Source organism: Carcharodon carcharias, chromosome 17 (assembly GCF_017639515.1).
Source record: "Carcharodon carcharias isolate sCarCar2 chromosome 17, sCarCar2.pri, whole genome shotgun sequence".
NCBI lineage: Eukaryota > Metazoa > Chordata > Chondrichthyes > Lamniformes > Lamnidae > Carcharodon > Carcharodon carcharias.
In genome coordinates this window covers 76,537,238-76,564,835 of record NC_054483.1, presented here as the reverse complement: position 1 = coordinate 76,564,835, position 27,598 = coordinate 76,537,238, and the positions used below count along the sequence as shown (strand labels likewise).

The following is a 27,598-nucleotide window of genomic DNA, read 5'->3' as shown; positions in this document are numbered from 1 at the left end:
CGTCTCCAGGAGAATAGCTAAATCAGCGATCTACATCTTTAAATTGGAAGCATCACGATCACTGAAGAGCAAAACCACTAAATTCAGCCTGAAGCCAGCTGAGTCAACAAAATACACGCTGTGTATCCCTTTTATTTCTCTGATTCTAAGTTGACAAATCTATCCTTCCCCTCTCCGTAATCCATTCGTGCGTGTGTGTGAACTCCAAGTATGTGTTTGGAGCGCACTTTATTATTTTACTTAGATCGGTTTAAATATAATAAAGCTTACCTCTTTGTTAAACTCAAGAAAACATGCCCAATTGCATCTTTTATGATCACAGTGCATAAACCATTAAACAGAATGATTTGGCAAGTATGTTCTTTTCAAATAAAAAAAACTTTTGCAGTCAAACAAGAAGAGGGAAGCCATTCAACCCCCTCCTCGCCTAATCGTAACAACTTAATCTGATAGGGTTTCTATTGTGTCTTGCTGACATATTCCACTATAAAAATCATTAACACTGGATTTGCACAGGAAGTACATACCGTACACCAACAATTGTAATTGTATATAGAAATGTATATATTTCAAACTAATAATAAATTTCATTAATCCATAAAGTACATGAGTTAATCAATTTTATGGTAGTCATGACAGAAAAGACTGCTATTGTTGATAGTATCTTCCTAATGGTTTCTGTTTTCTGATTTTTAGTTGCTGTGTTTATTTATCTCATCCCTTTCTCCTGATATGATTTTCCTTGGCATCAACCAGGGATGGTTGATGGCAGGCATGGAACTTGCTTCAAATTCCTGCTGTTCATGTGTATGCTGCAAGATTTAAGAAACTTTTTAGGATTTTTGTGTTCCACTTCAGGATAGCTGACCACATAAAACTCTACTTAGTTTGGGGATCTGGAGTGTCATGAACTTTGCGTATATAAATTATTTGCAGCATCAGGAAAAAGACATCACCTTTTCCTTAACTTAAAAGCATAATTCACAACAGCACTACACTAATAAAAATGTTATCATTTATTTAACAATGCTTTTCTTTCATCCTCTCCTGCTGTGTCTAAAGTATTACATTTTAGCACATCTACCAATTAGTTTTATATTTCATTTTAGGGTTGGTTTTTCAAATTATTCAGATCTTCATGAATTTTTCTTCCCCTACATTTGTTTTCATATATTGCAATAATTAGATCACTCAAAATATTACTGTGTAACTTATGTCTATTGTTTCTTTGTTGTTGCTTCTCAGGGTCAGTACCATCCATCTGACTTGCTGTGTCCAGAGACATATGCCTGGGTACCGATTGAGAAGTGTAGGACAAAGTTGGACCAGTCTAAATATAGTCGTCTAAATGAGGACCCAAATGCAGGTAGGTTACAGCCTAACAGCCCTGCAGTAAATCAAGCTGCTGTGGCTTATTAGCTAATTCCACTGCTCTAATACCTTATAAATGCATAGTACAATATAAACACTCCCTATGAAGGAATTTGAACCTATGTTCTGCTTGTCTGTGTGCATATAAATATTTTTTTCTGTAAAGAATTTTACAGTTAGCCTGGTTTATTTAAACCCTCTCAGTCTATCATAGCAATGTGTCTTGCTGTTGGGCAACTGTTATACCTTCATTTCTCCATCATCTATCTAGTTTTAAGTCGAGCAATTCAGTTGGAGAAACTCCATGTTATAATGGTTAATGCACTGTATGAGTTACCATACAGCATCATCTAACTTGAGATAGGCATGGCAGAGCAAGTGTGATGCCATAGCTGCATCATGTCGGAATTTCGGGACAGCACCCCAGGACAACGACATCTGTGATGACTGCTGCTCGAGGAACCTCAGCTCAGAGTTATTGGGCTGGAGTCTGCGCTGCAGACATTGTGGGTCATCAGGGATGAGCAGAGTTACCTGCACACTTTGGACAGGATTTTCTCAGTTCTAGGGTGGGAGGTGGGGAAAATAATGGAGAGCTGTATCGGAATAGGTCCTTGTGCATTCTCACTGCTGGGGGAGGGTTTCCCTACAGAGGGACTAACTGCAGAAAGACCAGTGGGCAGACATTTTAAATAATTGAAGGCCCTATTAAGGGTAATTTTCCTGTGCCCCCTGACATTTTGCCAGCAGTACTGTGGCCCTTGCTGCTTGGGGTAACCACCAACTTCATGGAGACTGCCTCGCTGCGGCCGCACAGAGTTAGGTCATCAGAGACAGAGGCTTCATTGCCCCAAAGAGTGGGCTATGGGCACTGATGGCTGCCCTTCAAACCTCAAGGAGCCATCTAAAGGTGCTGTCTGCTTTATCCCTCTGATTTTAAATTTTTTACTTGCCTTTCTGAAGGTACCTTAAAATGGAGGCGCTCTCTTGAACCAACTTGCCTCAGCAGTGTCCACTTCTCCCAGTGGGGCCAACAAGGCTTCAGAGCTGCCAGCTTCTGATTGGGCCAGCAGCATTTACAACTCCTCTGCCCTCCTTGATTGGATGGTGATCATGGCGGTGGCCAGTTAGGAGGCCGCCTCTGTGAAGATTGCTGAGCTGGACCCTGCTGCCGGTAGTGTGGGTTTCGGACCTCCATTTGGTTCCAATTTTGGTGGCCTGAAGCCCACAGTAAATTTTAGTCCTTTGTTCCAGGAGGCAGTCACTTCCCTTAGGTTAAGTGATACTTTAGAGATGGTTGATGCTCAGGGGCAGGAGGGTATAACTGTGAGTCAGGCAGGTATGCAGATCTAGGATGTAGTGAAGGAAGAACCTGGCTTTTGCCATTGTCCAACAATTACGAGGTTCTTGTTAGCTGCTTTGATGGAAATAAGGATTGCAGGCCAGATTAACCATGGTGCAGGAGGCCATTCAAGTGGGGTTAACAAATTGTGCTATCGAAATAAAAGAAAGACTTAGATTTATATGGCGTCTCTCATGGACTCAGGACACCCTAAAGTGCTTTACAGCCAATTAATTACTTTTAGAGTGAAGCCACTGTTGTAATATGGGTGACATAGCAGCCAATTTATACACAATAAAACTCCCACAAACAAATATTCGATAATGACCAGCTGACCTGTTTTTGCAATGGTAATTGAAGGATAAATATTGACCAGTACACTAGGGATAACTCCGCTGCTCTTCTTCGGAATAGTATTATGTGATTTTTTACATCCACCTGAGGCAGTAGAAGGGGCCTCGGTTTAACATCTCATCTGAAAGATACCACTCTGACAGTGCACACTTCCTCTGTACTGCACTGGAGTGCCAGCCTAGATATTTGTGCTCAAATCCTGGAGTGGAACTTGGACCCAGAACCTCCTGAATTGGAGCCTCGCTTGCTGCCAAGTGAACCATGGCTGATAGCACACTCAGGGGACTAGATGCTATTCTTTGCAGCCACGGCCAGGAGATCTGAAGCCTGTCTGGCATGAGGTTTCGGGGCATCCCCAAGCAACTGGAGAAGTATTTGGAGGGAGAAAATCCAGTTGTCGTGCTCCATGTCAGAACCAACGACATGAGCAGAACTAAGGTTCTGCAGAAGGAGTTTGAGCAACTGGGTTCTAAATTAATAAACAGAACCTCAAGGAAAATAATCTCTAGATTACTACTTGACCCACACACAAATAGGCAGAGGGTCATGCAGGTTAAACACGTAGCTCAAGAGTGGTGTGGGAAGAAAGGACTTTGATTCATTGAGCACTGTATCTGGTATTGGGGAAAGGAAGAACTGTTCCGTTGGGGTGGGCCCCACTTAAACTGGGCTGGAATCAGTGTCTGTGGATAGGGCTTTCAACTAAAAGTGGGTAGGGCTGAAGGGCATTTTAGAAATGTAAAGAGAAAAGTCAAGGCAGTAGGGCAGTATAATGATTTGAGTAAAGACAAGCAGTGTGGGACAGGAAAAGACAGAGTGTTCAAAGTTAATAGCTCATCAGTGAATATAGTCCATGCAAAGAGGACTGGTAGTAATAAAATTAAGAGTCCATTATCTAAACGCATGGACATTTGTAATATGATAAACTAGCAGTACAAATATAGCTAAATGAGTTTGATCTATTTGCCATTACAGAGACATGGCTACAGGGCGACCATGGTTGAAATAAATATTCCAGGGTGTGCACATGTTGAAAAGACAGCCAGAATGGAAAAAAAGGAAGAGTAGCCCTGTAAAAGATTAAATAAGAACAGTAATAAGAAAGGATCTTTGCTCAGAAGATCAGGAATTAGAATTAGTAGGGGTGGAGATTAGGAATAGCAAGTATCAGAAAATACTGGTGGAAGTAGTTTATAGCCCCAGCCAACAGTAGTTACATCACTGGACAAAACATTATGCAAGAGATAATTGGAACTTGTAACAAAAGTGAAGCAATAATCATGGGAGATTTTGATCATCTTATAAACTGGACAAACCAAATTAGCAAAGGTAGCTTGGAAGATGCTTTTGCAGGATGCTTTTGTGACAGCTTCCTAGAACAATACGCTGTGGAGCCAGCAAGGAATCAAGCTAGTTCAGATCTAGTATTATGTAATGAGGCAGGTTTAATTAATAATCTTACAGTAAAAAATCCTCTGAGGAAAAAGCAATTATAATTCAATTGAATTTCATATTAAATTTGAAAACAACATGCTTGAGTCCAAAACAAAAATCTTAACCTTAAATGAAACCAATTACATATGTATGAGGGGTAAGCTGGCTGCAGCTTATTAGGTAACAGACTAAAAAGATATGGCAGTAAATAGACAATGGGAAACATTTAAAGAAATTATTCAAAATGTTCAGCAAAATGCTTTCCATTAAAAAACAAAGGCTCAGTGAGAAAGATCTGTCTGTGACTTATGAATGCAGTTAAGCATAGTGTTAAAATAAGAAGCATATAATGTTGCAAGGAATAGTCTTAAGCTTGAAGATTGAGAGAGTTTTGGGAATCACCAAAGGGCACCAAAAAGTTGATAAAAAGGGAAAATATAAAATATGAGAGTAAGCTAGCCAGGAATATAAAAAAACAGATTGTAAGAGCTTTTGCAAGTACATAAAAAGGTGCAGAGAAGCTAAAGTAAATGCTGGTCCCTTAGAAACAGAGACAGGAGAAATTACCAAGGGGAATGAGGAAATGGCAGAGCTGTTGAACAAATATTTTGTGTCCATCTTCACAGTAGAAGCGACAGCTTGCATACTGGAAATCAAAGGTAACCAAGGGGCTACTAAGAGTGAGGAACTTAGTATTGAAGAAACTTAAGGTACTAAAAGCTGCTGATGGCATACATCCTAGGGTTCTAAAAGAGGTAGCTGCAAAGATAGTGGGTGCAATGGTATGATTTTCCAAAATTTCCTCTACTCTAGAATGGTCCTAGCAGGTTGGAAGTAAACAAATGTAACAATGATATTCAAGAAATGAGGGCGAGAAAAACAGGGAACTACAGTCAAATTAGCCTGACAATGGTCATTGCGAAAATGCTGGAATCTTCTTATTAAGGAAATCATGAAAATGTATTTAGAAAATTTATGGTGTGATCACACAGAGCCAACATGATTTTACAAAATTCATTAGAGTTTTTGAGGATGTGAAAAAGTCGAGTAGATAAAGGGGATCCAGTAGATGTTGTATACTTGGATTTCTAAAAGGCATCAATATGTCACTTGAAACATTAGAATGCATGACAAGGGCTCATAAAATAAGGGATAATATATTAGCTTGGATGGAGGAAGCATTTAGGAAGCCGAGAATAGAAATAAATGGGGCATTTTCAAGTTTGCAGGCTGTAACTAGTGGAGTATCACATGGATTGGTGCTGGGACATAAGCTATTTACAACTTGTATTAACGAATTAGACAAGGAGGCCAAGAATAATGTACCCAAGTTTGTTGATGATGCAAATTTAAGTAGGAATATAAGCAGTGAGGAGGCTGGAAAGTGGCTGCAAAGAGATATTGACAAGTTACGTGAGTGGACAACAAAGTGACAACAAGGTGGAGTATAATGTAGGGAAGTATGAGGTTATTCACTTTGGTTGTAAGAATAAAAAAAGAGTTTTTTAAAACACGTGAATCTTTTAAATTTTGATGTTCAGAGAAACTTGGGTGCACTTGAACAAGGAATACAGAAGGTTAGCATGCAGATACACAGCAAGCAACTAGGAAGGCAAATGGGATGTTTTCCTTTTACTGCAAGGGCATTGGAGTACAAGAGTAAGGAAATTTCGCTACAGTAGGAGTAGGCTTCAGTGAGACCACATCTGGAGTACTGTGCATGGGTTTGTTCTCAATTTATAAGGAAGGATAAACTTCCCTTGGACGCTGTGCAATGAAGGTTTATTTGATTCATCCCAGGAACCAATGAAGAGAGGTTGAGTAAATTGGCTTATATTCCTTAAAACTTTGAAGATTCTGAAGGGTCTTGACAGGATTGAGACTGAGAGGATGTTTCCCCTGACTGAGGAACCTAGAACAGAGGGACACAGTCTCAGGCTAACGGGCTGATCATTTCGGACTGAGATGAGGAGAATTTCTTTCACACAGAGGGTTGCAAATCTGGCAAATTCTTGACCACCGAGGGTTGTGGATGATGTATTGTTGAATATATTAAAGGCTGAGATAGCTAGATTTTAAGACTCTCAGGGAATCGATGGAAATGGAAGGAGGTGGGAAAGTGGAGTTAAGGCAGAAGATCAGCCATGATCATGTTTTTAAATGGTGGAAGAATTGCAGAGAGAGAGAGATGATGGGTGGGGGGCTTACTGGAAGAGGTTGTGGGTATCACTCGCAAGTGTAATAATGGGAATTTTCTCAGGTGGGTTTGTTAGATGCTATTTTAAAAAGGAGTGAGGAAAAACAGGTGAGCCTGGGAGTAAATATGGATATTTCATACACATAGAGCTCTGCAGATTTCTTACAAAGAGTTCCTCATTGACTTGGGGAAACCACAGATACAGAGAAGGAATGTATTTAAATCCAGGTTTTATTATATCAATGTTGACATAACCCTTTTCTCTCTCATCCATAACTGGTTCCTTCTCACTCTTAGAACCAGATCCCAAGCTGCCCTGGAGGACAGGGGCCAAAGCCCAGTGTGCATCCCTGACTGGGAAACCTGTATCGAAAATAAATAATCAGCTGCTTTATCTTAAATATACATCTAGTAAATGTCTCTTTGGCAAACTGCATTAATTTATGTTCATTTTTGTCCTGAGAGCTCAAACAATTTTCAGTCTTAATGTAGCAAAAATAAGTTTTAAGACCTGGGTTCAGAATCTGCAGGAAAACTATGACATTGCTCACTTTGGGATATCTAGGATGTTGCCCTATCCATAAAGCTACATAAAGCAAGAGTGAAAGCACAGTGCACTTAGAATCAGATACAAATATAGTTACGAAATATGCTCTGTTATAAGGGGCTTTGCTTTTCATTTTCAGGATTATGAAAAGGTTATGAATAACAGTCATTTTATAAATCAAGTGCTTTAGCTTAGAATTTGTATATGTTTTGTACAAGCTAATATTCCCTTCATTGATTCTAAGTGAAAATACTGACGTGGGAAGCTGCCGTTTTGTTGACCTGAATGTTGGTCATAAGTGTTAGTGCATTGGATTCCTTCAGTCAGTGAATACTTTGCCCTAAAACATACTGTTGGCAATATTATTAGATGAGCAAATAGCGTATTTGGATTATGTTGAGCTGCTTACTATTTTCACAATCCATTGAAATTGTTCAACTTTTGTGTAGCAGGAATGCTATGTAAGCATGTTAAGTATTTGTTTATATTGACAATAATGTCTCAGCTCTTTTCATTTGGCTTGAGGGCAACGTAGCAATAAGGTCCCATGCAAAATCTGTGCTTACCTGTTTCTGTTTTGTGATAGGAATATGTAGTATGCAAACAAAATATTACTTGAAGTTTGCTTCAATGCGTGTCTTTTGTTGATTCCAAGTAAGGAATCTTTTTTGTTTCATTGCCTTACAGATCATTAGTCCAACTGCAATTAGAATATTGTGTCCAGTTTTGGGTGCTTTGGTAATGATGCCAAGGCCATGGATAGGGTACATGGAAACTTTACTAAGAAGTTTGAGGTTAGAAGCTTTAATTATAGGGAATAATTAGAGAGGCTGTGGCTCTTTTTAGCAGATCTGGAATACAGTACCTGAGAGTGTGATGGTGGAAGGTTCAATTCAGGCAATCAACAGGCAATTGAATTATTATTTGAAAAAGAAGAATGTGCAGTGCTACGGGGAGAAGGTTGGAGAGTGGCACAAGGTGAATTGCTCCTCGAGAGAGCCAACACAGACATGATGGGCCAAATGGCCACCTTCAATGCTGTAACCTATTCTAGGATTCTTTGATTAACAGAGAAGGTTAAGAGCAGACCTAATCAGTGCTCTATATAAGCAATGGTAACGTATTGCGCAGGAAACAAACAGTCCCCTTAAGATACATATAAGCGCAGCCACATGAGAATCTTAATGGGACCACACAGTGCAACAAACAAGCCGCTCGTAGCTAAGGAGAATCAGAGGGAACTTTGGATCTGTTGAAGTTATTCAAAATCATGAAGGACTTAGATGACATAAAAGAGGAAAACTATTTTCATTAGACAGTAAATCATTAACGAGAAGAAATAAATTTACCATCACCAAAAATGAAAGGGACAACATTAGAACATCTTTTTTATATGCATAGGATTGTTAGAACATGAAATTCCCCACCAGAAAAAGTGGTGAACACGATACTGGATAAATAATTGAAAAGGAGATAAATTAAAATGCTATGGGAAATGGCCAGAGTAATTCCATTAAATAGATGGCTCTTTCAAAAGCCAGCAAAGAAACGTCGGATTAAATAGCTCCTTGTGATGCTGCAAAATTCTAGGCCTGAATCTTACATTCTTCGGGTGCGTGCAATCAGCAGGCCTGGAAGCAGACTTGAAATGCATTTCCACCCACGATCAGCCCCCGAATGCAATTTCACGCTAGCTGGCCAATTAACTGCCAGCCAGCGTGAAACACGCACTGAGAAAGCCTCAACGCTGCTGGTGGAGTGGGGAGGGGATGCGCAGGAAGAGAGTAGGCGCCAATAAAAGTGAGGGTACGGGTGGGCTCTTCTAACGAGCTCCCTGAAGGCAGACAGTTGCTGCGGAGTTGCCTCAGGGAGCTGCAGACATGGACAAATTAAATGTCAAGGAAAAATGCAGCAAACTCTGTCAACGCAGTGCATTCAAGCACCTGACAGCAGCATTCAATAAACCTCAGTCACCAGACATCTTTTTTTATTATATTTCACCCCGGACATTTCATTCTGCTCTGGATCAAGGTTGTAGCAAAAACGTGAAGTCCGCCAGGCCAACTGGCCCATCTGCCAATTGTAAAAGTGGACGGGTAATGTAAATTCACAGTCAGTAGGCTTTTTAATTGCCCTAATTGGCCCTTTAATTGTTGGCGGGCACGGTTCCGCCTTGTTTACAGTATGTGAAGAATTACGTAATTCGAGAGTCAGAATTATTAAACCCAAAGTTGATGATCAAACACTTTTGTCTCGACAGTGAATGAATGGAGTATTCCATATACGAAGGCACTTTATGTGATATTTATGTGATTTGATATTTTAAAGGACATTTTTTCAAAATGCACTTTGTCATTATTGGTGTCAAGCTCAGTAGAAGTAATGTTTTGATTACAGGGTCAAAATGTTTATTTTGAGGGCTCATTTATGAGAAGCTTAATTTTATCAAGGACCACTTTTTGGTTCTTGGGGCAGCTGTTTGATTTTCAGGGTTCCTTTTTCATTGGGGATTGGGAGGGAAATAGGGTGATAATCATGATTTCAGAAAGAGGATGATGCTAGAGAAGAACCAACTATTAACAATGTAAGCATGGGAGTAAATCAAATATATTAACAATCAAAGATGACAAATCTGACCTAAAGAGCTGCCATCCCTTTACTCAGCTTGCAGTGGGTACCTTATAGAGCTTGGACAACACATCAAACTGTCTGGAAATCGTGAATTAAGCCATCAGGTGCACTGCAAAGAAGCTATAAGAACCTAGTTTGATCCTAGTGTATATTTGTGCTACAGACTTAACAACTGTGCAAGATGTTTCCAGATTGCCACCAATACTGAACTTGTCACCACCCATGAGCTAAGGTTTGCCTACCTTTTGAAAAGTTTCTGTTCATCACCTAAATACAATTCCCAATTTACAATAATAAACTAAGATAGCCTCCCCACCCACACCACCACCGCAGGATTAGTGGGAAATTAAAATGGGACAGACCTTCTCTCCGCTGGTTGTTGTCCTTGAAAACATACTCAGTATAGGCTGCTCTCTCTCGGGCTTGCTCCAGTCTTCATTACTGGTTTCTGGCTGCCTCTTCCCTCTCTTCTTTATCTATTTCTTTTCCTCTGCCTACAGCCTCTCGGTCCCAAAACAGTTCGAATGGGTCGGACTGTCGACCAGGATAACTGCTCCAATCACAGGTACCCTCTCTCCTGCCCTTGCTGCTCATCAAGTCATAGATTCTGTTTCTGGAGGAGCAGCTAGTGTGGGATGGAGGGAACCTGAGATTGGATAAACTAGATCAGCAAGCATGGGAAAGACAGAATCTGTGATTGGAGCAGCAGCTCCTCACAGATTCTGTTTCTCTTATGCCCACTTCTTCTGCAATCCAGTATTTCCTGCTCTAAATGATATGCCTGCGCCTGTAGTTGTTCAGCTATAATATAAGCTAATATGTATGTTTTTTTGCCCCATATTTGATTTTTCTTGGGCTGCTTGTGAGTTTCGAGGGTGAATTTGCCTGCCACCCCCATCTATTTTGAACCCTATTGGGGTTAGAAATCTATCCCTGCACATTATTTTTGGAAAGAAGTGGCTGGAATATTCTGTAATAATAGTGATGAGCCTGTCAGCACTTGCTTCCATTAAAAGGTAAATCTGATAGCAACCTTTGGTGTTCACAAGTATACAATAAATGAGGAAATCCAGAAGTTCCTCTTAAAGATACCCTGCTCCTCTGCAGGATGCTCTATTGCTGCTTTGCCGATTGATTTCAGTGTTGAGTCTCTGGTAATGGCGTAAGTTTAGGGTATTCACCCACTATTTCTGCACTAAAGATGGTTGTAAAAGTTAGGGCTGGTACATTTAGGAGTGCGTTTTTAACAGTTTAATGAGTGACAATTAATGGTGAACCGCCTCGCTGGTCCTGAAAAATTAAAGTTTTTATATGTGGAGTTTCATTCTTGCAGGAAAAAAATATTGTTTTTTTTTTAACTTTTTCTGTTAACCCTTTGAATTTCTATCCCTTAACCCCGGTCTTTATTTCACTTTCTTTATATGATTTAAATGTAACTTATTTTTTGTGTGTTATGCTTCCTGGTTTGGACATTGTGTGCCTCAGTGAGGGCCCTTAACCAGATTGAAGAGCCTTGTTGTTTCTTGCTCTGTCCACAAACAGATTCCCTAGAGTTGACACCACACTGAAACAGATGTCTGACGACAGGAAATCTGCGCTCTGAAGCCTGTCAAAATTTTGTGAACACCTGTTAACAAGGCGAATGGTGATGCTGTTCTTTTGTTGTGTTATAATCTGAGAGTCAAAGATTATCAGGGGTAGGTGGAATGCGGAGTTGAGGCCACAATCAGATCAAGCATAATCTTGTTGAATGGCCAAGCAGGTTCGAAGGGCCGAATGGTCTACTCCTGCTCCTAATTTGTATGTTAGGACTGTTAACGTTTAAAGAGAAATCCAAACATGCTATTTTGACCAATAGAACTGTGCCACAAGATTTACTATCTCTTGACTATGGATGCCTCAGTCCCATGTTCTGGTTACTTTTCCAACACTTAAGCTAATCTGCTCGTTGCTTTCTTTGCCACAAGACTCTGTGAGCACCACTGTAGACTCTTTTACTAGTTTCAAACTCTGCAATCTTCAAAGTTCTGTTACCTCACAAAATTGAAATTGAGATTAAGTCTCATCTGCCTTTTACACGGGCAGTGATGCAGTTAGTCTTTTTTTGCTCTACTTACAGCGCAGGCCTAGCTAACTATCATTTACCGCGGTTATCTCTTAGTGATTTGCAAACTGCGCCAGGTGCAAACTGCAACCAACTCTCTCAACAAACACTCAGATGACTTGAAACCAGAGAATCTCCCTAAGTTCCATCTGTCTCCATGATGTTGTGGCATGCTCTGGGATGTTCTCAGACCTTCCGGTTAATTATCCTTCATTTACAATTTCTTCTTTGATCCGGAGAAATGAACAGATTTTACAACTTTCTGGGTTTACCAAATGCTTTTAAACTAATTCAACACAAACTCCCAAAACAAAAACATCCCTCTGGATTGCCCTTCCTGCAAGGATTGTCTCCCGTTCTTAAGCCAAGTAAGCCCACCTGCTGTTTTATGATCTTACCTTTCTACCTGTTAACCTCTTAGGTCAACATTGCACCACCTTTTTTTTAAGTGTAATAGACTCCAAGCTTGTTTTAATTGCATTTGCTCCATTTTCTACAATTAAAACTTTAATTGCTAAAACTAAAAGTTATATTCTAAAACACATGAACCATGAACTAGATATTTACAACAGTTGCTAATGGAATAATCAAAGTCACTGTAATATATTTGCCAAATATATGTTGCATTTTGAGCATAATTCTATAAAATTATACAGTGTTATCCAAATAAATACTGTACTTCTGAATTATGGAAAGTTTGCAAAAAAGTTCATAAACCCAGGCTCAGAGCACAAAATAGTATAGTCCAAAGGTGCAGTGACATGAACGTTTCTGCATTAACTGCAAAATGGTTTTTGCTTTGCAGTCGTGTAAAAATGATCATATAATACAGGGATGGCCAAACTTTCTGAACCTTAGAGCTGCATACGGTAATCTCCAGACATTTGAGATCCACAAGACATGGACAACCTTTAAATAGACATTTTTATTACTATTACACACAATGTGAGCTCCCCCCCCGCCACCGCCACGCACCCACTCATACCCTCCCTCCCAGCTGACTCACTCCCTCCACGTTCAGCCCACATGCACTAACTCATGCCTTCCCTCCCCACTCAGCCACACTCATTCACTCATGTCCTCACTCCCCACTCAGCCACACTCACTCATAACTCCTCCTCCTCCACACTTCCCTACCTAGATTTCTCCACCTTGTCCAGACGTGGGAGAGCTGGAGTATAGAGAAGCAGCTGTCGGGGCCCGAAGCCCAGCCCTGATTCTCAGCTCAGCGCTTCCAAGTGTTTGCCCCCTCCCTCCCACCCAAAAAAACCCTTGGCCACGTTCTCGCCCTAGTACCGTGCCACCCTCACCAGGCTTGGACCTCGGCCGCCCGCCAGCCCTGCCCGCTGGGTCCCCCAGCCCTCGGGTCCCCCAGCCCTCTGCTCCCTGCCCCCACTCTCTGGGCTCCTATGCAGACCCCACCTTCGGGGGCCCCCCCACTGGCCACACCCTCGGACTCGGCAACTGCCCCCCCCCCCCCCCCTCCCCTCCCCATTGCCCTCCGGGGGGGGGGGGGGGGGGGGGGGGGCCCTCCTCCAGCCCTGCCCTCTCTCCCTCAGTCTCGCCAATGGCCATCGACCCCAGCCCGAAACCCCATTCTGTGCTGCAATCGTGGGCGGGGTCCTGGGGGTCCCCGCCTTCATGTGAGCATGTGCTACTGGATGCGTGACCTCTACAATGCAGAATCACAGAAATCGGACAGCAGTCAGGTTCGAGCTGGGCCAGTGGATGTGGCAGTCCCGTGTGCCCAGCTGACTGTTCACACTGATCTCGATTAATCTCGCTGTCTTAACAACTGGCCCACTTCATCAGTAAAGCCTCACGTTATCTGTAAAAGAGCCGCGGTTTGGCCATGCATGATATAATACAGCCAGCCTCTGGAATGAACAACTGTGAGATCCCCTTGAGGGAAGCCTTCTCACATTCATTGGTCCCTTTAACTTCTTACATATTGTATAAAATTGGAACTTTTCATAGTGTTTTGGGGCTCTGGATACTGCTGCCTGCTACTCAAATAATCTAATATATTGGCCATGTGCAGAGTTCTCCTGCCCCCATGAGTTCAATCATCCTTAAGAGCTGCTGATTATAAATCATTTCTAAATTACTGTCCTAACTGATAGCTGCATTAAACCTCGAAGCTCAATCTACCTTTACATCCTATGCCTTATCACTATCTTCTCTGTACCAACTAATACTCATCAGTTAATTGAATCAGATGATTTTAAAGCATTAAAATAAACAATATATTTAACAGTATATGAGAATAATCACATAATGCACCCGTGCTTGCTTTTTTAAAAAGAAAATTAACAATATACCTATAGTTGAATGACTTGAATATATTTTCAGTTTCAAATTGGCATAGACCTTCTTGTCATTTTTTTCAAGAGAACAAATATTGCCATCTTATTTTTTCACAGTCGCATGTTCAGATTTCTTTAGTTATGGTCTTTTTCTGTCAAGTCCTTCTTATTTATTCTTCATGGTTTCAATTCATCAAACTGATACCGTTATTTGCTTTCCCCACCTGAAGACAAGCATTTCAGCTGAGAAAACAGACTTGAAATAATGGACTGCAGTAAAGCCCTAGACTATGGATAAACACACTAGACTTTATTGGATGTACCATTATTTATTGTTCCTAGGAATTTGAAACTTTTCCTTCGGAATCCATAAGCTAAAGATAGCAGATTATATAAAAGGAATTATGAGCTTTACTCAGTCATTCTGCAACCAAATCACATTTTGCTACCAAATAGGTAAAATTCTAATCTGTTTTCACAGAGGGATAGCACTCAAAAAGATTGATTTGTAGCTATGCCACGAAGTTGTATTTTGGAATATATATAGCCAGTGTTACGTCATTTAATGGAGCAGTAAAAGTTTAAAGGTTGAAATGCAGTCAGCAATCAACAGAATAACTCAAAACGCTGCAAAATGTATAAGCCTTTGAAGACTGAACACCGATTTAGTTTTCAGACTTTGTATCTATCTTTTCTTCCCTGACAATTCATTTCCCATTCCTTTTCTTGGCATTGCCCAAAGTTCATGAAAATCATGTCTTTAGGCTTTCCTTTGCTTTCATATCCAGATATTTTTGTCAATGATTTTCCTGCAGATTCAGCCTCAGTGAGGTCTTAAATTATTGAGTCCCATAGATTCCATGAAATAATTGGTTACAAAAACTTATGGAGCTCTTGTTGTCAGCTGAGATAGATAATAAACCAACATCGAGTTATTCAATAGTCTCTGTAAAGACACAGAATTAAACCTCACCGTACCAAACTTTCATGATCATAATCATGCTACCAGTGTTTCATTGGGACTAAATAGTTACTGTAGGATTAAAGAATTCTTTTCACCATATCACCATTTGGCAAAAGCACTGGTTGATTCTCAGGTTTGAGTTCAAAGGAAAAGATAACCAGCCTCTTCTCAATATAAAGTGCTTCTGTAGTCAGAGTATATCAGCATTTCCATGGACACCTTTAACTGAAGCTGTGGTTTCTCAGAGCACTGTGATTGATAGTCAATCGTGAAAATTCCATAGAACCATAGAAAAGTTAAGGTGCACAAAGAGGCCATTCAGCCCGTTGTGTCTGCACTGGCCAAAAAGTGAAAAAAGAAACTAGCTGCTCATTTTAATCCCACTGTCCAGCACCTGGTCCATAGCCTTACAGGTTACAGCACTTCAAGTGCAGATCCAGGTACCTTTTAAATGAGTTGAGCATTTCAGCCTCAACCACCAACTTAGGCAGATGCCCACCGCCCTCTGGATGAAAAAGTTTTTCCCAATGTCCTCTCTAATCCTTCTACCAATCACTTTAAATCTAAGGTTCCTGGTAATTGACCCCTCAGCAAAGGAAAACAAGTCTTTCTTATCTACCCTATCTAGGCCCCTCATAATTTTGTACATCACAATTAGGGCACCCATTAGCCGCCTCTTTTCTAAGGGAAAAAACCCTAGCCAATCCAATCTCTCTTCATATCTGCAATTTTCAAGCCCTGGCAACATTCTTGTAAATCTCCTCTGCACGTTCTCCGGAACAGTTACGTCCTTCCTGTCATGTGGTGACCAGAGCTGTACACTAAATTCCAGGTGTGGCCTAACCAGCATTTTATACAGTCCCAGAATTACATCCCTGCTTTTGTATTCACTACCTCGCCCAATAAAGGAAAGCATTCCATATGCTTTTCTTGATCACCTTGCCCACCTGTCCTACCACCTTCAACGGCCTGTGGACATGCACTCCAAGGTGTCTCACTTCACCAACCCCTCATTCCCTTGCTTTGTTTGCCCTCCCCAAAAGCGATAAATCAAATTCAGATCTGCTTGGCACATAAAATGATTGGAGCTAAGGGCAATAAAATGATATGGTCAAAGCACTATATTGATCTGCAGCATTAATAAAGGGGGTGGGGGGTAGTGGGGTGGTAAGGTAGATGTGGGAGGGAGAAGAACGGCATTCCTTTTTCCTTTGCGGGGATGCAGACCTACTTTCTTGCTATTGTGTAAGTAAGGGTTTATTCTGTTTCACTCAGAATTTACCTAGTGTAGATGGGATAGTGGCAAATATTCTCAGTTGTCTTGTGGGTTATTTTCATAAGTGGAGGGTTAAGCAGGATACTTCAGAAAATTTTGAAAAACTGGGGATGCTCAGAATTTGTCCCTCCCCACAAGAGTCTGCAGCCTGTAGATTGGTCAGTTTCCTTTTCTGGTTTAAGGTTTCTGTAGGTGCTTCCTCCAGTCCTTTCAACCCTACACCTAGTTCAAAAGGTAGTAATCTTGTTAAGGAGATCCTTCGGATTCACAAAGAGTTCTTTACTTTGCCAATAACCATTTTCACTTGGTTGAAGAAGTTACCCCATTATTGCTTCCACGGTGTGGCTGCTTGTAGAATCTGAAGTAGAAGTAAATTTAAGGAATCTCCATGATTATTTGTTTGCCACGGTGCAAACCAGGGAGGAAGTAGAGGATAACCAAATGGATGTCTGAGCACATCTTATCATGCTACTCTCATCTTGCAGGAAAAAAATTCAGGAACCAAATTTGGGACGATTCTACCAATTTACAGCTACTGTTCCAGTTGAAAATATTTATAATTAGGGGGCAAAAGAGAGGGAGTAACTTAGAATAATCATAATCACTATAGAGAAATGGTACTGGGAAAACTAATGGGACTAAAGGGTGACAAGTCCCCTGGACCTGATGTCCTGCAGAGATCGTGCATGCAATGGTTGTAATATTTTAAAATTCCCTTGATTCTGGAAAGGTCCCAGCAGATTGGGAACCACTGGTGGGAAGAAAGGAGGGAGACTGAAATCACAAAACTATAGACCAATTTAGTCTAGCATCTGTATTTGGGTAAATGCTAGAATCCATTATTAAGGTAGTAGGAGGACATTTAGAAATCCAAATTCAACCAGGCAGATTCAACATAGTTTTGTGAAAGGGAAATCATATTTGACAAATTTGTTCGATTTCTTTGAGGAAGTAACAAGCAGGGCAAATAAAGGGAAACCAGTAGAGGTAATATATTTGGATTCCCAAAGGTGCCACATAAAAGGTTGTTGCACAAGATAAGAGCCCATGGTGTTGAGGGTGATACATTAGCATCAATAGAGGATTGTCTAACTAACAGGAAACAGATTGGTCATTTTTAGGTTGGCAAACCATAACTAGTGGAGTGCCACAGGGATTAGTGCTGTGGCTTCAACTATTTGCGGTCTACATTAATGAGTGATTGTAGCCAAATTTGCTGATGTGGAAAGCAAGTTGTGAGGAGGATATAGTGCAAAGAGTTTGCACAGGGATATAGATAGGTTAAGTGAATGGGCAAAAAGAATTGCAGATGGAGTATAATTTGAAGTTGTCAATTTGGCAGGAAGAATAGAAAAGCAGAATATTATTTAAATAGAGAGGGGCTGCAGAATTCTGCCATACAGAGGGATCTGGGAATCCTTCTACATGAATCACAAAAAGTCAGCATGCAGGTACAACAAGTGATTACAAAGGCAAATTGAATGCTGGCATTCATTGCCAGAGGGATAGAGTGTAAAAGTAGGGAAGTTTTGCTATATTTGTACGCAGCATTGGTGAGACTACACCAGAAGGACTTTGTACAGTTTTAGTCTTTCACTCGAGGGATATTATTTACATTGGAAGCTGTTCAGAGAAGGTTCACTGGGGTGATTCCTGCTATAAGGGGTTTGTCTTATGAGGAAAAATTAAGCAGGTTAGGCCTATACTCATTGGAGTTCAGAAGAATTAGAGGTGATCTTATTGAAACACATAAGATTCAGCAGGGGCTTGACAGTGTAGGTGATGAGAGGATGTTTCCTCTTGCGGGAGAATCTAGAACTAGGGGGCACAGTTTAAAACTAAGAGTCCTCCCATATAAGGTGGAGATGGGAGGAATTTCTTCCCTCAGAAGGTGCTTAGTCTTTGAAATTTTCTTCCACAGGGAGTCTGGGTCGTTGAATATATTCAAGGCTGAGTTACACAGATTTTTAATTGACATTGGAATCAAGGGTCATGGGGAGCAGGCAGGAAATTGGAGTTGAGGCCACAATCAGATCAGCTGTGATCTTATTGAATGGCAGAGCAGGCTCGAAGGGCCGTGTACAGAGCATCATTTCAAAGGTGCAGATCACATAAAACTCAAATGTAATAAGCAGTGAGGAGGATAGTAAGGGTCATGAGGACTTGAAACGTCAACTGTGCTCTTCTCCAACGATGCTGCCAGACCTGCTGAGTTTTTCCAGGTATTTCTGTTTCTGTTTTTGTTTTGGATTTCCAGCATCCGCAGTTCTTTGCTTTTATCTTTGTGAGAAGTGTGAAATCGTCACTTCGGTAGGAAGAATGAGGGATGTGAATGCAAACAAAATGTTAAAATTTTAAACGGGATAAAGGAACAGAGAGACCTGAGGATGTATGTACACAAGACTTTGAAGGCGTCGGTACATCTTGGGAAGGCTGTTAAAAGACACAGAGAATCCAAGCTTTATAAATAAATGCATCTCCTTTAAAAGCAAGGAGGTTTTGCTAAACTTTTGCTAAGTCCTGCATTAAATGGCAGACTGGTCAGAAAAGTGAGATCCCATGGAATACAGGGGAAGGTGGCGAGTTGGATCAAAATTGGCTCAGTGACAGGGAACAGAGGGTGATTGGCGATGGATGTTTTTGCTAGTGGAAAGCAGTTTCCAGTGGCACTGCACAGGGCTCAATGTTGGGCCCTTGCTGTTTGTAGTATACATTAATGTTTTGGACTTAAATGTGGGAGGCATGATTGGGAAATTTGCAGATGACACAAAAATTAGCTGCTTAGTTGATAGTGAAGAGGTTAGCTGTTGTCTCCAGAATTTTATCAATGGTTTGGTTGAGTGGGCGGGAAAGTGGCAGATGGAATTCAATCTAGAAAAGTGTGAGGTAATGCATTTGGGGAAGGCAAAAAAAGCAAGGGAATACTCAATAAATGGGAGGATATTGAGAGGAGTTGTCCACAGGCCCCTGAAGGTGGCAAGACAGGTGGATAGGGTGGTCAAGAAAGCATATGGAATGCTTTCCTTTATTGGGCGAGGTATTGAATACAAAAGCAGGGATGTAATTCTGGAATTATATAAAATTCTGGTTAGGCCACAGCTGGAATTTTGTGTACAGTTCTGGTCACCACATTACAGAAAGGACATAATTGCTCTGGGGAGAGTGCAGAGGAGATTTACAAGGTTGTTGCCAGGGTTTGAAAATTGCAGCTATGAAGAAAGATTGGACAGGCTAGGGTTGTTTTCCTTAGAACAGAGTAGGCTAAAGGGTGACCTAATTGTGGTGTACAAAATTATGAGGGGCCTCGATAAGGTAGACAGGAAAGACATGTTTCCTCTAGCTGAGGGGTCAATTACCAGGGGGCATAGATTTAAGGTGATTGGTAGAAGGATTCGAGGGGACATGAGGAAAGACATGTGGGTGGTGGGCATTTGGAATTCACTGCTTAAATTGGTGGTTGAGGCTGAAACACTCAAGTCATTTAAAAGGCACCTGAATCTGCACCTGCAGTGCTGTAACTTGAAAGGGTGTGGACCGAGTGCTGAAAATTGGAATTAAAAATGAGCGGCTAGCTTTTTTTTTCTCTTTTTATGGCTGGCGTAAACCCGATGGGCTGAATGGCTTCTTTCTGCGCATAACTTGTCTATGTGTATCGTCTTTCTATTAACATGGATTGTTATATTATATTCAGCTGGTTTTTAGTTGATGGAAGCTAGAAAGTATACAATAATTTGTAACCATTATCACATTCTTGCCTTATTCTTTTGTCCACACATGGCCCGGATCTACTGGTGTCCAGATTGTTGGAGACAGTACGTACCCCGTGAAGTGCTTCGGGGCCTTGTGGAAGTCCCAATGCACTGACTCTGGGAATTGCCTGGGAAGTTTGAACTTCTGATGGACAAATGCCTATTCCCCAGGACCATCCAACTCCAGGTTAGAGTCGGAGATATCAGACAGTTCCGACTTAGCTGAACATTTACCCAGAAAATGTTAAACAGTAAATCCTAGTCTAACTCCTGGGTCACGAGACAACTAACAGTCCTCCTCGGCCCCCTTACTACCCCTCCTAACCCCCCAACCCAACCTGACTAGCCCCTGCCACCCAAATACTCAACTGACCACCTGACACCCCTCGACTCCCCTCCCACCTGACCTGACTAGTCCCCACCACCTGACTTCCCTCCCTGTTGACCCTAGAGATTTCCCCCAACCAGATCTGACTAGTCCCTGACCTGACAACCTGTCCTGACCCGACCACCTACCTGCCACCCTACGCACTTACCACGCCCACCCTATCCAACTAACCACTTGCCATGCCCACCCTGCCCACTTACACACTTACCTCACCCACACTACTTGCCCATCCTACCCATTTACACACCTACACATTCACTCACTCACTCGTTCACTCATTCACTGACGCACTGAAAAGTTGTTTAATGTCTGAAAGCTTTTCACTGTATTAGTGAATGTTTGCCAGAATACAGCAGCTAGTGCCTTAAAAGGGGGTGTGGCTTATCTAACCCCCAACGCCCCCATCCCAATGATCCAGTGCTAGGAGAAAGCAGTTCAGTGTAAGACCACTCCACATTTCTGAAGAAGCTGGGATCAGAAGACTCGAACAGAAATGCAGAGCAGAGTCATGGTGCAGAAAGTAGGAGTGGAGCAGTAATCCAATGGTGATTGTCGCTCCTTAGAAGGATCAGCCCATAAATTCTCTTCAGTAGCTAATGATGTGAGTGGGGTTCCCAATTGTCTTGGACACTGCTGTGAGTACCCTGGGAGAAAAATTACTTCAGCTGGACTCACAACAAATGGCATGGTGGCAAAGCAAAATAATATAAAAGCAAAATACTGCAGATGCTGAAAATCTGAAACCAAAACAGAAAATGCTGGAAAAACCCAGCCGGTTTAGCAGCATCTGTGGAGAAACAGTTAACATTTCAAGTCAGTATGACCCTTCTTCAGAGCTAAAGAGAAGTGGAAATGTGATGAAATTTATACTGTTTAAGTGGGGTGGAGCAGGTGAACCTGGATGGTGGCAAAGCATCTGGATATGAATGATATTCCTCGAATGTCAATTTTCTGAAAAGACTGCGGCATGCGGTAGTAGGTTTTGGCAAGCAGTAAACTGCAAATGATGACCAAATACGGAGAAGAAATTAAAGCTCTGTAGTTGCAAATGATGGAGAAATGTGCTATCATGTGGAGGTAATCTTAAGGAATCTAGGAAGAGAAAATACTCATTGTTTAGTAACAGTAGTATTTTTGTTACAAGCTGTATGTTCACTCATGCACGGTTTTGATCAACGTCCCCATAAAATAGAGCACAAACTTCACTTCTTGGCGAATTCAACAAATTAAATGTGACATTTAAAGCAAGTGAGAAATTTCTCCAAATGAATGCTAAGCTTTAAGCCTAATGTTTATTTAATTTTGCAGTTTGCCCATCATACTGGGTTTGAAATGCAATTTCAAAGTTCAGTCTAGTTGACAAAGGCAGCTTAGGATACATGACCAGTGGTGTGATAGAATGGTAGGATTTGAGCTTGACTGAACCAGTAATATTAATTAGACTGATTGATCTTGACTGATTGGCTCACCATGATGTTCCTGCTGAATGCTCCACTAAAAATGAGTAATGGTTTATATACCATACTGGGAAAACATTTTTAGCAACTTTATGTATAATTGAACAAAAACACCCTGTGAGCAGTTCAGACAGTACACAACATTACTTATTTTCACATTTGAAAGTTGTTAGCTCCATTCTTGCAGAGAATTGTTGTTGAGATGATCAGAAATTGGGTTGCTTGATCATACGTTGACATTCTTTCATGAAGTTAGAAGCTAATTTTATTCATGGAGCAGCATGGTCCCAACACACTTGTGGGTGAAATTCAACTTCAATAGGGGCACGAACAAACAGTGGCAGATCAGTCACCCATTATCCATAGGTTGGGCACCAGTGGCAGATGAGTCACCTATTATTATTCTGACAGGGATGGACAGACTGGATGCAGGGATGATGTTTCCTCTGGCTGGGAGAGTCTAGAACAAGGGATCAGAGTCTCAGGATACAGGGTAGACCATTTAGGACTGAGATGAGGAGAAACTTCTTCACTCAGAGGGTGGTGAACCTGTGGAATTCTCTACCACAGAAGGCTGTGGAGGCCAAGTCAATGAATATATTTAAGAAGGAAATAGATTTCTGGACTTGAATGGCATCAAGGCGTATGGGGAGAGCGCAGGAGTACTGTGTTGAGATAGAGCATCAGCCATGATCATATTGATTGGCAGAGCAGGCTCAAGTGGCCAATTCACCCACTCTTGCTCCTTTTTTCTATGTTTCTATTCAGTGGTGGGGCACCAGTGGCAGATCAGCCACCCGTTAAACATAAGATATATATGAGACAAATATAAGAACAAAAAAACTCAGCATGTCAGACAGCCTCTGTGGATGGTAACAGAGTTAATGGGCAGAATCTTGAGGCATCGGGGGTCTCGCCTGTCAGCCAGAGAAACAGCAGGAGACCCACGCTGCCTCTTTTCGGGAAGGCCCACTAAACCACAAACCAATCAGACAGTTGTGAGGCCACTGGCAGGCCTTCCCCTGGAATCAAGACCCCAGGGGCAAAAGTCTCACCTAGCAAGAGCTGCCAGCCAGTAGAGGCTGGCAGCTGTTGTGCTCAGCAGTGCCACTGGGGAGATGTGGCTGCTGCCGAAAGGACAGGCACCAGAGGCCCAGGATTGTGGAGCGGCTCAGGCCTCAGGTAAGTAATGTGGGGGATAGGGGGTGAGTTTGGTTTGCAGGGTGTGAGCTATGGAAGAGGACTTCAGGAGGGTTAGCAAGGGCAGGGGTGTGGCTTTCAGTGGGCCAACCTCTTCCCAATGTGCAGTCCCTCGATCAGGCACTGGGTGCCTTCGATCTAGGTACCCCCACCCCAGAGGTGGCAAGCCGGCCGCACGGTTTTAGCTGCCGTACATGCCACATGGCGACAGGCCTGCCTGCAGCTGGGTTAATACCAGCAACAGTGGGATGAGGCCCTCAAGTAGCCATTGATTGACAGCAGGGCAAGAAGATTGGCCATGGGCCTTCCCACCCAGAACTTAATTCTGGCAGAGGTGGGAAGATTGCAGGGTTCAGGCACGCTACCATCCCGCCTAAGTAAATGCCTTCTCAATGAAAAGATCGAGAGAAGGTAAGAATCCAGAGGGAGGGGTCCAGGTGGAGGGAGAATATTGGAGATGGGTAAAAGGATCCGTTGAACTGGGAGAGGACTCCTGCCCAAAGAAGTGAGCCCGGAGACGAAGGCGGTGGAAGAAGAGTTCAGTATCATGCCGAGCCCGAAATTCATTGAGGTGAGGGCGTAAGGGTATGAAACTAAGTCCTTTGCTGAGCACTGAACGTTCAGCATCGGAGAGGGGAAGGTCAGGGGGTATAGTGAATACACGGCTGGGGTTGGGATTGGAAGAAAGGGTGGGGACGGAGGGACAGGCAGGGGTGGAGGGTCCTAGATGGGTGTTGGTGTCGATGAGTTGTTGGAGCTTGCGTTCCTTAGCACTTGAGAGAAAGAGAAAAAGTTTCTTGTTGAGGCGTCGGATGAGCCGAAGGATAAAGTGAAACTGGGGGCACGCGCAGCTTTGAAAAAGGGTACGGCGGTGCTGCTGGAGGGAGAGGTCGAGTGTGTTCATATGGCGGCGCATGGCACTGAGTGTGGATTTCAGAATGTGACGGGAACAGCAGTCCGAGAAACGTTTTATGTCCCGGAGATACCTGTAATCCTGGGTGGGTTCGAAACATGAGGGGTGGAATTTCAGTTGAAATCCACGTGGGGTAAGTCGGAGACGGAGACAGTCACTGAGAAAGGAGATATGGCTGTGGAAGCGGGTTTTAGTAAACACCTTGTCAAACACTAGGAGGGAAATGGAAAGTAATGAAGGTGAACAAGGCAACAGAGAGATACGGAAATCTTGTCGCAGAGAGGAACAGAACTTCTTCAAGGTGGTAGGCATTTCTTGAAGAGCAGTGGCAGTCAATTAAACACAGAGATAAAAACAAAAACAAAAAAACTGCGGATGCTGGAAATCCAAAACAAAAACAAAATTACCTGGAAAAACTCAGCAGGTCTGGCAGCATCGGCGGAGAAGAAAAGAGTTGACGTTTCGAGTCCTCATGACCCTTCGACAGAACTAAGTTCTGTCGAAGGGTCATGAGGACTTGAAACGTCAACTCTTTTCTTCTCCGCCGATGCTGCCAGACCTGCTGAGTTTTTCCAGGTAATTCTGTTTTTGTTAAGTAAATGCCTTTCCCACCTCCAAACTCTCCACCAATGAGAGCAAAAGATTCTGGCCTGTGTTTCAGGTTGATGACCTTTCATCAAAACTGATGAAAGGTCATCGACTTGACTTTTCTCTCAATAGATGCTGCCTGTTCTACTGGATTTTTCCAGCTTTTTTTTGTTCCTATTTCAGATTTCCAGCAGTATTTTGCTTTTGTGCCCATTATGCGCTGTGAGGAACTAGTGACAAATTGGTCACCCCTATACACTGTAGGGGACCAGTAGCAGATTGGTCGCCTGTTAAAAACTGGGATCACTAGTGGCAGGTTGATCACCTGTTATACACTTCATCTGATTTTTGCCTTTCCACTGAAGTCCAATTTTCATGTTTTATCTAATCTTTTCATCTCTCCTTAAAACGAAATATTTGTCTTTATATAGCACCTTATCTCATTTTTCAAGAATGCCTCAAAGCATTTCACATAACAATTTTCATTAAATAGTGCCTTTAATGCAGTAAAATGCTTAGGAAAATTTACAGAGATGCAGTTAAGGTGTTTTTATTGTAGAGAAAGTCCCAAAACATAATCAAAAATAGATACTGGGCCAAAAAAGATATTAGTGGGTAAACAAAATATTTGGACAAAGGGTTGTGTTTTAAAGACAGCCTTGAAGGAACTGTACTCTAGAGACTGGGGCCTAGGCAATTGATCACAACTGTTGGAGAGAAAGGAGGCACAAGCAACAGAGGAACAGGAAGTTGTGGGGTTGAAGAAGGTTATAGAGCTCGGGTGGTATGATTATTAAGGGATTTAAAGATGAGGATGAAAATTTTGAATTTGAGGTGTTGAGAGACTTAGAGCTAACATAAGCCTTCAAATAGAGCAGTGAGGAGCGAGCAGACTTGGTGCAAGGTAGGATGCAGGCAGCAAAGTTTTGGATGAGCTGAATTTTAGGGAGAGTAAAGGATGGGAGGCTAGCCAGGCGAATATTGGAGTAATCAAAAGTGCAGGCGACCAATTCATGGATGAAGATTTCACTGGCAGATGTTCTGATGTAGTGGCAGAGGCAGGTGCTATCAGGGAGTTGGAAGTCGGGATGATGGAGAGGAAATTGGGTTGGAAGCTCAGCATCAAGTTGAATAGGATGCCAGTGTTGCGAACAGTCTGGTTAACTTGTAGATAGAGAGGGTGTTAAAGTGTGTTGTGGGACAAAGATGATAGCTTTGATGCTCCCATTGTTCAGCTGGACAAAGGTCCAATTCATCCAAGATGGAATGTCTGACATCACAGAGGCAGTGGTGACGTTGAGGGGGTTGCAGAGATAAAGCTGGATGTTATCAGTGTGCATGTGGAAGAGGGCCCACGTCTGAGAATTATGTTACCATGGATGAGATTGAGCAAGAGAAGGGGGTCGTGATGGATCCTTAGAGAATTTATTACAGAAGAAAATGACAAAGAAGCTAGAATGGTCTACTATAAAGGAGAAGTGGTTGTAAAGGAAGCCATAATTGCAAGATCAGAGAGCCGTGCTGAAATGTAGACCTGGAGGAAGTTGCACATTCTGTGGTTAGGGAGACTGAATCAATGGAGATTAGCAAGAACAGGGATAATGAAAATGAGAGCTTTTGTTTTGGTGTAATTAGTTGAAGGGTGGTTGTTGGCAATGGTATTGTAAAAGTTCCTGCTCTTCAAATAGTCCATGTAATCTTTAAAATCCACCTGCATCATTGAGCAGGCAAGTAGCAGTTCAGTTCAATACATCATTCAAAAGCTGCAGTTTCTGTTCCAGCATTGTTTTATTGATTCTGCTGATCCTCCAGTATCTCACCAAAATGGCTATTCAAACAGTGCATGGTAATGAGCTATTTGACTACAAAGGCCATCATAGTTAAGGAAAACTCTTCATTTCAGCTAGTTTTGAAAAAATAATGGGACAATTCACCTTAAAAGCAGGCATCAATTTAGTACTTAGTTGGCATTGTGCAAGCATTGATAAACAAAACATTAATGGGTCCTCCCTGACCCATTTTCTATATCTGAGCAAGTTGCCTGTTAAATCTGACAAATTCTAGTCTCCTTTGGTGAAAAATCTTTCTAAACGTGCATTATTTTAAATGAACTATATATAAAACATGTTCTGACATCAGAGATAAAAACAAAAAACTGCAGATGCTAGAAATCCAAAACAAAAACAGAATTACCTGGAAAAACTCAGCAGGTCTGGCAGCATCGGCGGAGATGAAAAGAGTTGATGTTTCGAGTCCTCATGACCCTTCAACAGAACTAGGTGAATCCAAGGCGAGGGGTGAAATATAAGCTGGTTTAAGGTGTGGGGGGGGTGTTGGGTGGGGGGAGAGAAGTGGAGGGGGGGTGTGGTTGTAGGGACAAGCAAGCAGTGATAGGACCAGATAATCAAAAGATATCACAGACAAAAGAACATAGAGGTGTTGAAGTTGTGATATTATCTAAACGAATGTGCAAATTAAGATTAGATGGTAGAGCACTCAAGGCATATCTCTAGTGGGGGTGGGGCTCATAAAAGATTTCAAAATAATGGAAATAGGTGGGAAAAGAAAAATCTATATAAATTATTGGAAAAAACAAAAGGAAGGGGGATGAAACAGAAAGGGGGTGGGGATGGAGGAGGGAGTTCAAGACCTAAAGTTGTTGAATTCAATATTCGGTCCGGAAGGCTATAAAGTGCCTAGTCGGAAGATGAGGTGCTGTTCCTCCAGTTTGCGTTGGGCTTCACTGGAACAATGCAACAAGCCAAGGACAGACATGT

The 27,598-nt window shown here is 42.0% G+C and overlaps 1 protein-coding gene across 9 annotated transcripts in view; it reads left to right on the top strand.

Annotated features, from left to right (window-relative positions):
- LOC121289736 (arginyl-tRNA--protein transferase 1) overlaps window positions 1-27,598 on the top strand; it is a 272,072-nt gene that overhangs the window by 228,543 nt on the left and 15,931 nt on the right. For all 9 annotated transcript variants that reach the window (XM_041209426.1, XM_041209425.1, XM_041209432.1 and 6 more), the window contains one exon: window positions 1,246-1,366. In XM_041209426.1, the coding sequence (XP_041065360.1) occupies window positions 1,246-1,366 (121 nt within the window). The remainder of the gene's footprint in view (window positions 1-1,245; window positions 1,367-27,598) is intronic.